A 15,562-nucleotide genomic window follows, 5' to 3' on the forward strand; every position below is an offset into this window, starting at 1 on the left:
AAACCTCAAGATTGAATAAAAATTCTGGTTTGAAAGAGTCTTAATTTTGAAACTTATTTCAAGTTAAAACAAAAAGATGGCTCAACAATCATATTATTGTATAATCCATTCCAAACAAAGTTGGCATTTGTAGCTAATTATATAGAATTAAAATTCAACAGGTACAGCTCTGCTGTTGCACAGTCTTATTAGCCTTGCAAATTGGCATTTTGCTGGTCATAATTACTACTCGCCTGCAAGTCCACAAGCCTTATAATTCCATTAATTTGATTCCATTAAAACTGATGTTCATACTTACAGTAATTGGTTGTGTTGTTGCTGCCATGTTCACTGCAGTTCCCTCAGCAGTTGGTGGACCTTTGGTGATTGGGGGTTTACAGTTGCTCTATATATTTGTTCTGCTAGGTTCTGAGCTCAATGACCTTCAATCCTCCTTCGGTATCATATCACCAATTTTTTTTGTAGCCAATTACAACTCAACTAGCAACAGAAATGAAGAAATGTTAGGAGTTGAAATAACTTTCACAATGTATAACAATTTTTTTTTAATTATTTTGAATGAAACTGGAATCTTCAATGATAGTAAAGACCACTCTACCATTTTATTGAATCTCATGGCAATTTTCTCTATTAATTTTTCTCCGAAGAGTAATTAGAATATTCAAAGTTATATATGTGAATGTGTCCATAATACAAATATTGGCTCAAAGATGGTTAAGGAATATCTAATATTCCATTTGGTTTTTTTTTGGAGTATTTGTTCCAGACTTGTCATTTGCATCTTTTTAAAGAAAACAATCTCAACTCATGCACGTCACTTCAACTTCCTCATCATCACATTTCATGCAGGAAAATGAAAATGAAAATTATTAGTGTTGAGAGGAAAGACTAAGCAGACTTAGCCTATTCTCCCTAAAGCTAATGAGAATGGGAGGTGATTTCATTGAAACATATAGTATGCTTTAACCAAAATTCAAGCAGCTTTGCAGCAAACTCTTTGAAGCACTTCCGTCTGGAAGACGACTCCGGACTGTCAAAGCAGCCACAGCCAGACATAAAAATAGCTTTTTGCCATGAGTGGTAGTTCTACTCAATAATCAAAGTCTGTCGTTTTTTTTTTTGTTCTGGTTTATTTTCACCCACATGTTTGGACTGTAACGTTGTATCCTTATTGTTTTGATGTGTTTATGCGTTATTCTTAATTGTTAACTGTATGTTTGTGTTGTCATTTGTGAGCGGAGCACCAAGGCACATTCCTGGTATATGCACATACTTGGCCAATAAACTTATTCATTCATTCATTCATTCATTCATTCATTCATTCATTCATGTAGAAGCAGTAATGATGTGACCTCTGGCTGGAAAGTCTAGCAGCAGCAGCAATCAGCAGTAGCAGCAGCAGCAATCAGCAGTAGCAGCAGCAGCAGCAAGCAGCAGCAGTAGCAAGCAGCACCAAGCTGTGTTGCTTGGGAAGTAGTGTGTGGGGATTGTGTGGGGATAGTAAGGAGTAAGACCTGTGTGATCTCCCGGACTAGTTTCGATCGCCTAGCTTGGGGTCGGAGAGGAATTTCCCGGATTTTTTCCCAAATTGGCCTGGGTTTTTTATCCGGTTTTTCGCCTCTCCCAGGAGATCACTCCGTTCTTTTGGGTGGGCGGTTGGAGCGGTTGGAGTAGCGGCCGGGCGGTAGGTTTAGTAACCGAGCGCGGGGCTTTGTTTGGAGAGTATGACTGCCAGGGCAGTTTTTTGTTCTGTGTGTCAGATGTGGGGAATCTGGGAGTCTGATAGTCTTCCAGACATCCACATCTGCGCCAGGTGTGACGAGATGGGGCTCCTAAGGGACCGTATTAGGAACCTGGAGCGGCAGATTGATGACCTCCGTCTGATCAGGGAGAGTGAGGAGGTTATAGATAGGAGTTACAGGGAGGTGGTCACTCCTAGACCACGGGAGGTAGACAAGTGGGTCACTGTTAGGGGGGGCAAGGAACAGAGGCAGGGACTAGGGAGTACCCCGGTGGCTGTACCCCTTGGAAATAAGTACTCCTGTTTAAGTACTGTTGGGGGGGACAGCCTACCTGGGGGCAACGACGGTGCCCGGGCCTCTGGCAAGGAGTCCGGCCCTGTTGCTCAGAAGGGTAGGGAAAGGAAGAGGAGAGCAGTAGTAATAGGGGACTCTATAGTGAGGGGGTCAGATAGGCGTTTCTGTGGACGCAGTCGGGAGACCCGGATGGTGGTTTGCCTCCCTGGTGCCGGTGTCCGGGATGTGTCTGAGCGTGTCCAGGATATCCTGAAAGGGGAGGGAGAGGAGCCAGAGGTCGTGGTACATATAGGTACCAACAATATAGGTAGGATAAGGGAAGAGGTCCTGAAAGGAGAATTCAGGGGGCTAGGAAGAGAGTTAAAAAAAAGGACTTCCAAAGTAATAATCTCAGGCTTACTGCCTGTGCCACGCGATAGTGAGAATAGGAATGGAGTGAGGTGGAGGATAAATACGTGGCTGAGGAACTGGTGCAGGGAGCAGGGTTTCAAGTTTCTGGATCATTGGGACCTCTTCTGGGGGAAGTATGACCTGTACAAAAAGGACGGGTTGCATCTGAACCCGAGGGGAACCAATATCCTGGCGGGGAGATTTGCTAAAATAACTGCGGAGACTTTAAACTAGTATGGTTGGGGGGAGGGACTCAAACACAGATAGCTAATAGGCAGTGTGTGAGGCAGGAGGCAGAAAAGGGAAACACTCAGACCCAATATGTAGGAGAGAAAGAAGGGAAAAGAAATAAACTGAGAATAAGAAATGATGGGTCCCTTAAATGTGTATATTTTAATGCTAGGATCATTGTAAGAAAGGTGGATGAGCTTAGAGCCTGGATTGACATCTGGAAGTATGATGTTGTGGTGATCAGTGAAACATGGTTGCAGGAGGGTTGCGATTGGCAATTAAATATTCCAGGATTTCATTGTTTCAGATGTGATAGAATCGGAGGGCAAGAGGTGGGGGTGTTGCATTGCTTGTCAGGGAGGATATCACAGCAGTGCTTTGGCAGGACAGACTAGAAGGCTCGATTAAGGAGGCTGTTTGGGTGGAACTCAGAAATGAGAAAGGTTTAGCAACACTTATAGGGGTGTATTATAGACCGCCAAATAGGGAACGAGAATTGGAAGAGCAAATATGTAAGGAGATAGCAGATATTAGTAGTAAGCACAGAGTGGTGATTGTGGGTGATTTCAATTTTCCGTATATAGACTGGGAATCACATTCTGTTAAAGGGCTGGATGGTTTGGAGTTTGTAAAATGTGTGCAGGATAGTTTTTTGCAGCAATACGTAGAGGTGCCTACCAGAGAAGGGGCAGTGTTGGACCTCCTGTTAGGAAATGAGATGGGTCAGGTGACGGAGGTATGTGTTGAGGAGTACTTTGGGTCTAGTGATCATAATGCCATTAGTTTCAATATCATTATGGAGAAGGTCAAATCTGGACCAAGGGTTGAGATTTTGGATTGGAGAAAGGCTAATTTTGAGGAGATGAGAAAGGATTTAAAAGGAGTGAAATGGAAATTGTTGTTTTATGAAAAGGATATAATAGAGAAATGGAGGATATTTAAAGGTGAAATTTTGAGAGTACAGAGTCTTTATGTCCCTGTTCGGTGGAAAGGAAAGAATAATAATTTGAAAGAGCCGTGGTTTTCCAGGGAAATTGGACACTTGGTTCGGAAAAAGAGGGAGATATACAATAAATATAAGCGGCAGGGAGTAAATGAGGTTCTTGAGGAATATAAAGAATGTAAAAGGAATCTTAAAAAGGAAATTAGAAAAGCGAAAAAAAGATATGAGGCTGCTTTGGCAAGTAATGTAAAAGTAAACCCCAAGGGGTTCTACAGATATGTCAATAGCAAAAGGATAGTGAGGGGTAAAATTGGTCCATTAGAGAGTCAGAGTGGACAGCTATGTGCTGAGCCGGAAGAAATGGGGGAGATATTAAACAATTTCTTTTCTTCGGTATTTACCGAGGAGAAGGATATTGAATTATGTGAGGTAAGCGAAACAAGTAGAGTAGTGATGGAAATTAGGAGGATTAAAGAAGAGGAGGTACGGACACTTTTGAAGAATATAAAAGTGGATAAGTCTCCAGGTCCTGATAGGATATTCCCTAGGACATTGAGGGAAGTTAGTGCAGAAATAGCAGGGGCTATGACGGAAATATTTCAAACGTCATTAGAAACAGGGATGGTGCCGGAAGATTGGCGCATTGCGCATGTTGTGCCTTTGTTTAAAAAAGGTTCTAAAAGTAAACCTAGCAATTATAGACCTATTAGTTTGACGTCTGTGATGGGAAAATTAATGGAAAAGATACTTAGGGACAATATATATAATTATTTGGATAATCAAGGCCTGATTAGAAACAGTCAACATGGATTTGTGCCTGGAAGGTCATGTTTGACTAATCTTCTTGAATTTTTTGAAGAGGTTACCAGGGAAATTGATAAGGGCAAGGCTGTGGATGTTGTCTATATGGACTTCAGTAAGGCATTTGACAAGGTTCCACATGGAAGGTTGATTAAGAAGGTTAAATTGTTGGGTATTAATAGTGAGGTTGCAAGATGGATTCAACAATGGCTGAATGGGAGATACCAGAGGGTAACGGTTGACAATTGTATGTCAGGTTGGAGGCCAGTGTCTAGTGGAGTGCCCCAAGGATCTGTGTTGGGTCCACTGTTGTTTGTCATTTACATTAATGATCTGGATGATGGTGTGGCAAATTGGATTAGTAAATATGCAGATGATACTAAGATAGGTGGCGTAGTTGATAGTGAGGTAGATTTTCAAAGTCTACAGAGAGACTTGGGCCTTTTGGAAGGGTGGGCTGAAAGATGGCAGATGGAGTTTAATGCTGATAAGTGTGAGGTGCTGCGTTTTGGTAGGACAAATCAAAATAGGACGTACAGGGTAAATGGTAGGGAATTGAGGAATGCAGTGGAACAGAGGGATCTGGGAATAACTGTGCATTGTTCCCTGAAGGTGGAATCTCATGTGGATAGGGTGGTGAAGAAGGCGTTTGGTATGCTTGCCTTTATAAATCAGAGCATCGAGTATAGAAGTTGGGATGTAATGTTGAAATTGTACAGGGCATTGGTGAGGCCGAATCTGGAGTATGGTGTGCAGTTCTGGTCGCCAAATTATAGGAAGGATGTCGACAAAATGGAGAGGGTACAGAGGAGATTTACTAGAATGTTGCCTGGGTTTCAGCACTTAGGCTACAGAGAGAGGTTGAACAGGTTGGGTCTTTATTCTTTGGAGCGTAGAAGGTTGAGGGGGGACTTGATAGAGGTTTTTTAAATTTTGAGAGGGACGGACAGAGTTGACGTGGGTAGGCTTTTCCCTTTGAGAGTGGGGAAGATTCCAACAAGGGGACATAGCTTCAGAATTGAGGGACAAAGGTTTAGGGGTAACATGAGGGGGAACTTCTTTACTCAGAGGGTTGTGGCTGTATGGAATGGGCTTCCGGTGGAAGTGGTGGAGGCTGGCTCGATTTTATTATTTAAGAGTAAATTGGATAGGTATATGGATAGGAGGGGATTGGAGGGTTATGGTCTGAGTGCAGGTAGATGAGACTAGGTCAGGGAGAATGGTCGGCGTGGACTGGTAGGGCCGGACAGGCCTGTTTCCATGCTGTAGTTGTTATATGTTATATATATATATATGTTATATGTTAACCAGAGGACAGTGTAAGAAAAGAAGGACGTTGACATTCCTGACTGAGATGAGGAGAAATTTCTTCAACTAAATGGCGGTGAATCTTTGGGGTTCTCTACTGAAGAGAGAGGTGGGGCCTCAGTGGCTAAATATGTTCCAGATTGAGTTCAATGGTGTTTGGAAAGTTGAGGGAATCAAGGGTGTGGTTCACACGGTAAAGCAGCAATGAAGTAAAAGATCAGCTATTTATTGAATGGCAGAGCAGAGGTGAAACAGCTGGTAGAGCAGCCATAGGCCTCAGTAGGATCCTGACCTTAGATGCTGTCTGTATGGAGTTTGCACGTTCTCCCTATAACCGCATGGAATTTCTCAGGGTGCTCCAAATTCCTACCACATCCCACGTACGTGCAGGTTTGTAGGTTACCATATCCCAATACCATATACCAATACCACATCCCACGTACATGCAGGTTTGTAGGTTACCATATCCCAACAGGTCAGGCAGCATCTCTGGAGAAAATGGAAAGGTAACGTTTTGGTTTAGGACCTTTCTTCAGACTTTGGTATTGGTTTATTATTATTGCCATGTGAACCAAGATACAGTGAAAAACCATGAGGCTGGTGTGCCTGATATCTCCCTCTCCCCGATCGCACTCTGGTCTCGACCCGAAACGTCACCCATTCCTTCTCTCCAGAAATGCTGCCTGTCCCGCTGAATTACTCCAGCTTTTTGTGTCTATCTTCAGTGGAAGCCTGATGTCACGGGCTCATGGCCCTTGGAGAACAGAAATGCCAAGTATTGTAGGAGGGAGGTAGATTGTAAGTGGAAGCCAGCCAAATAAAAGGGGTCAGATGTTCAGAAGAAAGGAATCAGAGGCTGGAGCAGAGAACAATATTGAGATAAAAGCCTCAGCAACCAAAGGCTGGAATCTTGGTTAAGAAAATGCAAAGCCACAGGAAAATCAAATATTTAAAAATAAACAAACAGTTTTTACAGTACTGCTTCCTGGCAAGAAAAAACATAATTCAGGGCAAGAGAAAACACAATTCAGGGTGCAGAAACTAATTTAAATCTGATTAAAAAACTGCTTGGTGCATTAGTGGGACCAATTCCTGTTTATGGACTATAGTTACTGCAAAGACGCACCATTGTGAAGCTGTGGGCTCCAACCAGGAACAAAGAAACTCATTTTTTTGCCCCGAGTTACAGAATCAGCCAAGACCGTGCTTCTGTTCCCAAGAGAAGCCGCTGTAAAACTAGAAACATAGAAAATAGGTGCAGGAGGAGGCCATTTGGCCCTTTGAGCCAGCACCGCCATTCATTGTGATCATGGCTGATCATCCACAATCAGTAACCTGTGCCTGCCTTCTCCCCATTTCCCGTGATTCCACTAGCCCCTAGAGCTTTATCTAACTCGCTTTTAAATTTATGCAGTGATTTGGCCTCCACTGCCCTCTGTGGCAGAGAATTCCACAAATTCACAGCTCTCTGGGTGAAAAAGTTTCTTCTCACCTCAGTTTTAAATGGCCTCCCCTTTATTCTTAGACTGTGTCCCCTGGTTCTGGACTCCCCCAACATCGGGAACATTTTTCCTGCATCTAGCTTGTCCAGTCCTTTTATGATTTTATACGTCACTATAATATCTCCTCTCAATCTTCTAAACTCCAATGAATTCTGTCAGCTTCCATAATTTTTTTTTTTTTAATTAAATATTTTTATTAAAAGTACGGTAAATTACAATAATACAACAGATATATCTTAATACATTTTTTATACCGCTTCATTTTTTTGAGCTTTAAGAAAAAGATAGAAGTAAAGAAGTAAGGAAAGAAAGTGCGCAAGAGTCGTGAAGTGCAAGAGAGTGTTGGGAAAAGAAAGCCCCTTGTAAAAGAAGTAGAGAAGGAAGTAAAGTAAGAAAGTAGACCCTAGAAAAGAAAGAAAAAAAAAAAAAAAAAAAAGGGGTAGAAACAATCGCTCTATTATAACATTAAACTCCGCAGGAAGGGGACTACCAACCAAGTCTGTTTTGTTGTTTTACCTCCCGTTACCAGGTCCTGATACCATTTATTTATTTATTTATTTGTAAAATTACTATTGCACCTCATGCTTGTAATAGGTCCAAAAACGTAGACCACGTCTTTTGGAATTGGTCTGCTTTACCTGCTAAGAGGAATCTCATCTCTTCCAAATGTAGTGTTTCAAACATATTTGATATCCACATTTTTATTGTTGGTGTGGGCGCATTTTTCCAGAATTTCAGTATGAGCTTTTTTCCCATTATTAGCCCGTAATTAAATAAATTCTTCTGAAACACGTTTAATTCAGGGTTACCTTCCGATATTCCAAAAATGATCCATTCTGGTTTTGGTACCAGTTTTATTTTGATTAATTTTGAAAAAATATCAAATATTTCATACCAGAATTTTTGGATTTTTGTACAAAAAACAAAAGAATGCGCTATAGTAGCTTCTTGACACAGACATTTATCACAAATTGGTGAAACATTCGGGAAGATTTTATTTAATTTAGTTTTTGAATAATATAATCTATGTAATGTTTTGAATTGGATGAGCGTATGTCGTACGTTGATCGAACATTTATGCACCTGTAGTAAATGATTATCCCAACTCTCTTTTGAAATTTTTATAGCTAAATCTTGTTCCCAGTCTCTTCTAATTCCATCTGTTGTGGGTATTGCTATGTTTAAAATGATATTATATAAATACGATATTAGATTAGCTGATTCCGCCTTTGTCTTCATTGCTTCATCCAGTAAGTCGGAAGGCATATTATAATAATCTTTTGTATATTTTTTCAGATAATCACGAATTTGAAGATATTTAAAATATTGGTTATTTTTCAAATTATATTTCAGTTGTATTTGTTGAAATGATAGTAATTTTCCCAATTCATACAAATCTTCGAGCGATTTGATTCCCATTCTTTCCCATTGTATAAATGATTTGTCTATAATTGATGGTTTAAACGATGGATTATTGACTATTGGTATTAAAAGAGATAAGTTTCTTAATTTTAGATTCTGTTTTATTTGTTTCCATGTTCTAATTGTGCTATGTATAATTGGATTTTTATTATAATTTTTATTATTCAGATTTATTGGTGAGAGGATAGTCGCTCCTATATTACTCGGGGAGCAGTCCCCTTTTTCCATTAAGATCCAAGCCGCCTGATGGGCAGAATTGTCCAGCAGGTTAATCATATTTTTAATATTTACTGCCCAATTATAATACATAAAGTTAGGGAGCGCTAGACCCCCCAACTCTTTTCGTTTATTAAGGTGTGCTATTTGTATTCTATGGGATTTATAATCCCATATAAAATTTGTATGGCTGAGTCCAATTTTTTGAAAAACCTTTTAGGGAGATATATAGGTATTGATTGAAATAGGTATAGGATTTGTGGTAAGAAAATCATTTTTATAGCATTTATTCTGCCTATTAAGGACATCGGAAGTGTTTTCCAGAATTTAATCAAATTATTTAATTTCTTAAGTAAGGGATTATAATTGGCTTTAAACATATCCTGGTAATTTCTAGTAATTTCAATTCCCAAATATTTGAATTTTTCTGTAGCTATTTTAAAAGGGAATTTCCGGAGGTGTGTTGAGTCTTTTGGATTTATCGACATAATTTCACTTTTGTTCCAATTTATTCTATATCCTGAAAAGGATCCAAAATCCTCAATTAAATTTAATATGTTTGGTATACTAATTTGTGGTTTTGTGATGTACAGTAGTACATCATCGGCATATAGGGATATTTTGTTATTCGTATATTTTGTGTTATAACCATAAATATCCGAGTGTGTTCTTATTTTTTCAGCAAGGGGTTCAATTACCAAAGCGAATAACAACGGTGATAATGAGCATCCTTGTCTATTGCCCCTTGATAGTTCAAATTTCGAGGATAATATATTATTCGTTAATATTCTAGCCGTAGGTTTGTTATATAATAATTTTATCCATGCGATAAAGTTCTCTCCCAATTGAAATTTTTGCAATACTTTAATCATATAATCCCATTCTACTTGATCAAACGCTTTTTCTGCATCCAGTGAGATGATAGATAACTCTTGGTCATGAGGTTTATGTGAGTGCATTATGTTAAGCAAACGTCTCAAATTATTGAATGAGTGTCTCTTAGATATAAATCCTGTTTGATCCTCATTTATTAGTCTACTAACGTACCTGCTTAGTCTACTGGCTAGTGTTTTCGCTATTATTTTTTGATCCGTATTTAACAAAGCAATAGCTCTATATGATCCTGGTTCTTCTATATTTTTATCTTTTTTAAGTATTAATATAATCGTTGATTCTGCTAGTGTTTCAGGTAAGCTTTGCTCTTTAAAAGCATATGTATACATTTTCTGTAATCGTGGAATAACTATGTCGTAAAATGCTTTATAAAATTCATTGCTGAATCCGTCTGGTCCTGGTGTTTTTCCATTCTTTAGTGTTTTTATTGTGTCTTCTATCTCCTTCGAAGTAATTTGTGCTCCCAGTTCCTCTTGTTCCCTCAGTGCTAATTGTGGTAGGTTACAATTATCTAGGAATTCTGAAATTTTATTATTGTCTATTAACGTTTTAGATGTGTATAGATTCTGGTAAAATTGAGCAAATCTTTTATTAATATCCTTGGGTAATGTTAATAATTCCCCTCTATCTGATTTAATCTTTAGTATTGCATTTTCTTTTTCCCGTTTTTTCAATTGGCGTGCTAGAAGTTTGTGGGGTTTGTCCCCAAATTCGAAGTGTTCTTGTTTTATAATTTGAAATAGTGTTATAACTTTCTCTGACAATAATTTATTTAGCTTGAATTTCAATAATAGGATTTTATTATGTTTATCCATAGTTGGATCTTTAGCATTATCTGTATCTAATTGTTTTATTTGTTCTTCTAAATGTCTTTGATCATTCTTATTCTTTTTATTTTGATAAGCTTGAAATGAAATAATGACTCCTCTAATAAATGCTTTGAAGGATTCCCATAATAACGTGGGGGATATATCTGGTGTATCATTTATCTTAAAAAATAGGTCCATCTGTTTTTTTAGATATATACTCCCTTGTGGGTCTTTTAAAATTTGCGAGTTAAACCTCCAAAATGATTTATTCATAGACATTCCTTCTAATTTTAAAACAAAAGTTAACGGAGAGTGGTCTGAGATCGCATTTATGTGGTATTTAGGGTTCATAGAATGCGGAATTAATTTTGTATCCACAAGAAAATAGTCTATCCGTGAGTATGTTTTATGCACCGTTGAATAAAACGAATAATCCCTTCCCGTCGGATTTGCAATCCTCCACACATCTGCTATATTTGTGTTTTCCATATATGTGTGTAAGAGTTCACTGGTTTTAGATTTCAGATTACCTTTTTTTTTTTGCATCGATTTATCTAGATAAGGGTCTAAAACACAGTTAAAATCTCCTCCAATTATAACATTTTGATAATTAAATTCTGCAATTATATTCAGAATTTTATTAAAAAACTGAGGGTTATCAAAATTAGGCGCATATATGTTTACCAGCGTAATTGGCGTATTATTGATCTCTCCTGCTACTATAAGGTATCTCCCTTCCTTATCTGATATAGTATTCTTTGATTTAAATGGAATTCCTTTACGAATAATGATTGCAGTGCCTCTAGATTTGGAAGTAAATGAAGAGTGAAATGTTTGGCCTATCCAATTCGCCCTCAGTCTCGTCTGATCTTGATGTCTAAGATGCGTTTCCTGTAAAAACGAAATGTCCGTGTTGTATGATTTCAACTGAGCTAGTATCTTGCCCCTTTTAATAGGTTCATTAATACCCCTTATATTCCAACTACATAGTCTGATTCCTCCCATTTTCTTTTGATTGTCGTCATACATTTTTACCAATTTTAATGACCTTATTTATTATGGTGCATCCATATCTCAGGACATTTATAGTTTTGGGGGCATTTATATTATAGACTTCCTTGGTAGTTCCCCTCCGCGATTGTCCTTGAAAGAAAAACACATAGATGTGACATAGTGTGATACAAAAAAAACGTATATCAAATAAATTTACGGTGTCTAAGTTTAGGACACCGTAGTGAGTGGACCACTCGTCTGTGGTGTACGACATCAATATCGCTTCCGGTGTAGATGTTGTGAGGTTAGCCCCTCTGCCTTTATTACCTAAAACCTAGGGGGTCGGTTCCGTTTCCAAATCAGTTCTATTTCACCCAATTGCAGTATATATATATGTTTCATTCCGACTTATCAAATCTAATCATGTATTCAGTTACATATCTTCCTCACTCTTTATCTCTTAACTATTTATAATTGATTTTAGTATTGTTAAGAGTGAGCTGTACGCTGAAAGGGTTAACCGGATTCAGCCTCCTGGAATTGTGCCAGGTGCCTGAGTCTCCTCCCCTCTCGAGCTGCGGAACTTTTGTGATTACTGTTGATTACTGTTGTCTGCGTTATGAGGCAGGCAACACATTTTTAACAGTTCCAATTGCTATTTCTATATTAATATTGTTAATTATTAATTGTTATTAATTCTCTATATTTTGTAAAACTATATAAACCATATAATGTTTTTCGCTCTCAGCTCAGCTCAACAAAACGTCCTTCCCATGTTATCAGTCTTGCCTCGTTTGAGCACAGAGAGTCCTTGAATTAGATTCCACAATGTTCAAGGGGAGATAATAATGTCTAGACACGTCTCATGGAAAGACTGTTGCGTGTATTAATTTTTAAAGAATGGAGTTGTTCGCTTATTTCACTTTTCTTGTGATATTCTTGTTGGGGAAATAAGCAAGTTAATTTGTTCTTGACGTCTTGGTGATCTATCTTCAATTGTCGCTGCCTTGGCCACGATTTCTTGAGCGTATTTAAGAGATTCTACCGAATTAGTGAATGTTTTTGACATTCCCAGGAAAGTGATACGCATTCTGGCCGGATAATACACTCCAACTATGACACCCTTGACACCGTAAAGAACTTCTCTTGTCTGTGAGAACTTTCTTCTCTTTTGCACAATCTCGTAAGGGTAGTCCCGTAGGAGTTTAATAGAATCATTTCTGTAGATCATCTTCTCTCCGTATTTAATTTTTTTCATCAGCGCTTCCACTATTAGGATATCCCGAAATTTGACTATGATCTGTCGTGGGTATGCATGTTCTCCTTGAGATCTTGGTTTAAATCTGGGTAGTCGATGAGCTACTTCAATTACAGGTGCCTCAGGTAGATTGAGTACATGTTTAATTAGGTTGGCAGTGAACTCACAAACATTGTCTCCCTCAGCCCCCTCTTTTACACCACGTATTCGTATATTTTGACGTCTTGCGCGGGCTTCTAGGTCAACACATTTATCAGAGACTTTTGTAAGTTGGCTCTTGAGGCTGTCTATTTCTAACTTCATTGCCTGCATGTCTCCTGTCATCTCTTCCACAACAGCTTCCATATCTTTCACTGCAGTTCCATTTGCGGAGACAGTTTCATGCACGGCCTCAAACATCTTTATGGTCTCTTCTGCCACCTTATTAATTTTCCCCGTTAATTCTTCTTGCACATCATCAACTTTTTTTTGCAGAGCACCAATGCCCGCAAGTATTTTTTCATTACCAGCACTCAAATTTAAGTTTCCAGCTTTCAAATCATTTTTCAATTCTCTTACCGAGTTCTTTAACTCCTCCATTTCGGTTTTCTCTTTTGTGGTCATCTCAGTCTTAGATCGTGTAGCCATTCCAGAGTCCACTCCAGAGGTCTGTTTTGCAGTTTCTTGATGTTCCTGAGTCTTCAGCAGTTGTTTTATAACTTTCCTATGTGGGCTCTGACCTGGAGACGTACTTTTCATTTAAAATGACTTTCCCTCCGTTAAATTCACGTCGCTTACTCAGCACCGCGACATGAGACTCCGGTAAGTTTTAAAAACGAAACCGACTTCCAGACCCGATTTTAACGCGAAAATTCGCGATTTTTCCAGAGGAGCTAAAAATTGCGACTGCTAACACAACATGTCGCCACCGGAAGTGTCCAGCTTCCATAATTGACTGAAAGGAAGGAGCCATTAACCAAAAATAAATCTGAAAATATATAATACAAACTATTTTAAAATTTGGATCATTTAAAAAAAAATCTAACGAAGACCTGTAGTGCAAATAGAAACCTGGATTACCTACAACAGGCACTTCAATGCACGGGAAATATGTTGTCAATTCACTGAAGGATAAACAAACAAATGACACTGTCCTTTTTCAGAATTCAATAATGAGGTCCTAACTGCAGTATGTCCACTATATTAAGTAGGCCAAGCCTATACCACACTCCTGAAACAGACACTCTATTCTGAGTTCAGGCATGGTCTGAAGAAGAGTCCCGACCCAAAACGTCACCCATCCTTTTTCTCCAGAGATGCTGCACTGAGTTACTCCAGCACTTTGTGTCTATCATGGAAAGTTATTACCAGATGTACAGGGGAATACATTCAAAGATGTGCTCAAAGCCTCCATGAAAAAATATAACATCCCCATCGTCCACTGGGAATCACTGGGCATGGCTGCTCAAAATAGAGGAGCATTCAGGATAGCACGAACAACCTTGATTTATACGCACAGAGGCCCTGCATTAACTCATAAACTAGCCATCCTCCTACTCCATCCTCCTACTCCATCCTCCTACTCCATCCTCCTACTCCATCCTCCTACTCCATCCTCCTACTCCATCCTCCTACTCCATCCTCCTACTCCATCCTCCTACTCCATCCTCCTACTCCATCCTCCTGCAGAAGGGTCAAAGGTTTCCTCATGGACATCATTGGTCCACCTGAGAGCCCACAAAACCAGGGTTGCAGCAAGTCAAGGAAGAATAGTTCTAGTACACAGTAAAGCCTTCCTTAGGAAAATAGCTCGACATTATGGGATCAAGTAAAGTTAGACATAAAATCTATTAAGCATGCAGTTAAATATCGCTGTCAAATGAAGATTGCCTTCTGAGGGAAATGTAAAAGATTGGATGGCATTATTCTGAATAAGTACAAGAGTCCATGTCAATATATAACGTCAAACCAACATTGCCAGAACAAATTTTCTGGCCATTTTCACCTTACTGTTTGTGAGATCGCATAACTTGTGCTTAAATTGCTGTTGTTTCCTTCATTTAAGTGGGGGTAGTGGTCTTCAGGGACAATAATTTTAAGCAAGTGTGTGCACACACAAAGACTGGAGGCAGTGAGAAAGGCAGAAAGACATGGAGAACTGTTGCAACATGGATCTTGTTCATTCAACTCTAACTGTATTTGCATCAGTAAACTTGACAGAGTAAAATTCAAATCAAAAGAACTGCTGATGTTGAATATCTGTAGGCAGAAGGTGCTGCAAACACTTAGCAGGTCAGGCAGCATATGTGGAGAGAAATAGTCAATGCTTCAGATTGAAAACCTTTTGCCAGAACTGGGAAAGAGAGACATCAAGTTAATTTTAAGGTTGTAGGGAGACAATGATAGACTGAAGAGATGGGGTGTATGACACATTTGTGAATGTGCGAGTTCAATGTGTAGCTCTAAAAAACAACTTTAAACAAAACTTTTCCCAGTTGGAAAGGGTTTTAGGACCACCAATAAATGTATATAGCAATGCTACAAACTGATCTTAAATTTACAAAATGAAAGTCTGTTAGCAGAACAACATGGTGGTTGCATTAGCCATTTTCTATTGAGTGGTCTGCTGGAGCAGCAGCATCTCAGTGGCGGAAGGGAAGAGACTTGACAAGCTGGTCAGGAAGGCCAGCTCTGTCCTGGGTTGCCCCCTCGACTCAGTGCAGATGGTGGGAGAGAGGAGGATGATGGCAAAGCTAACATCGCTGCTGGACAACAACTCC

General features: G+C 39.1%; 2 protein-coding genes across 2 annotated transcripts in view; both read right to left on the reverse strand.

Moving 5' to 3' along the window:
* The window catches only part of ndufc1 (NADH:ubiquinone oxidoreductase subunit C1), a 442,230-nt gene that overhangs the window by 135,032 nt on the left and 291,636 nt on the right, over nt 1-15,562 (reverse strand). The window lies entirely within an intron of this gene.
* ugl (ureidoglycolate lyase) overlaps nt 1-15,562 on the reverse strand; it is a 55,033-nt gene that overhangs the window by 38,335 nt on the left and 1,136 nt on the right. Inside the window, exon 2 of the mRNA XM_078404734.1 lies at nt 299-480. Within this exon, the coding sequence (XP_078260860.1) occupies nt 299-325 (27 nt within the window). The 5' untranslated portion in view covers nt 326-480. The remainder of the gene's footprint in view (nt 1-298; nt 481-15,562) is intronic.

The sequence above is a fragment of the Rhinoraja longicauda genome, chromosome 1 (assembly GCF_053455715.1).
Source record: "Rhinoraja longicauda isolate Sanriku21f chromosome 1, sRhiLon1.1, whole genome shotgun sequence".
Taxonomy (NCBI): Eukaryota; Metazoa; Chordata; class Chondrichthyes; order Rajiformes; family Arhynchobatidae; genus Rhinoraja; species Rhinoraja longicauda.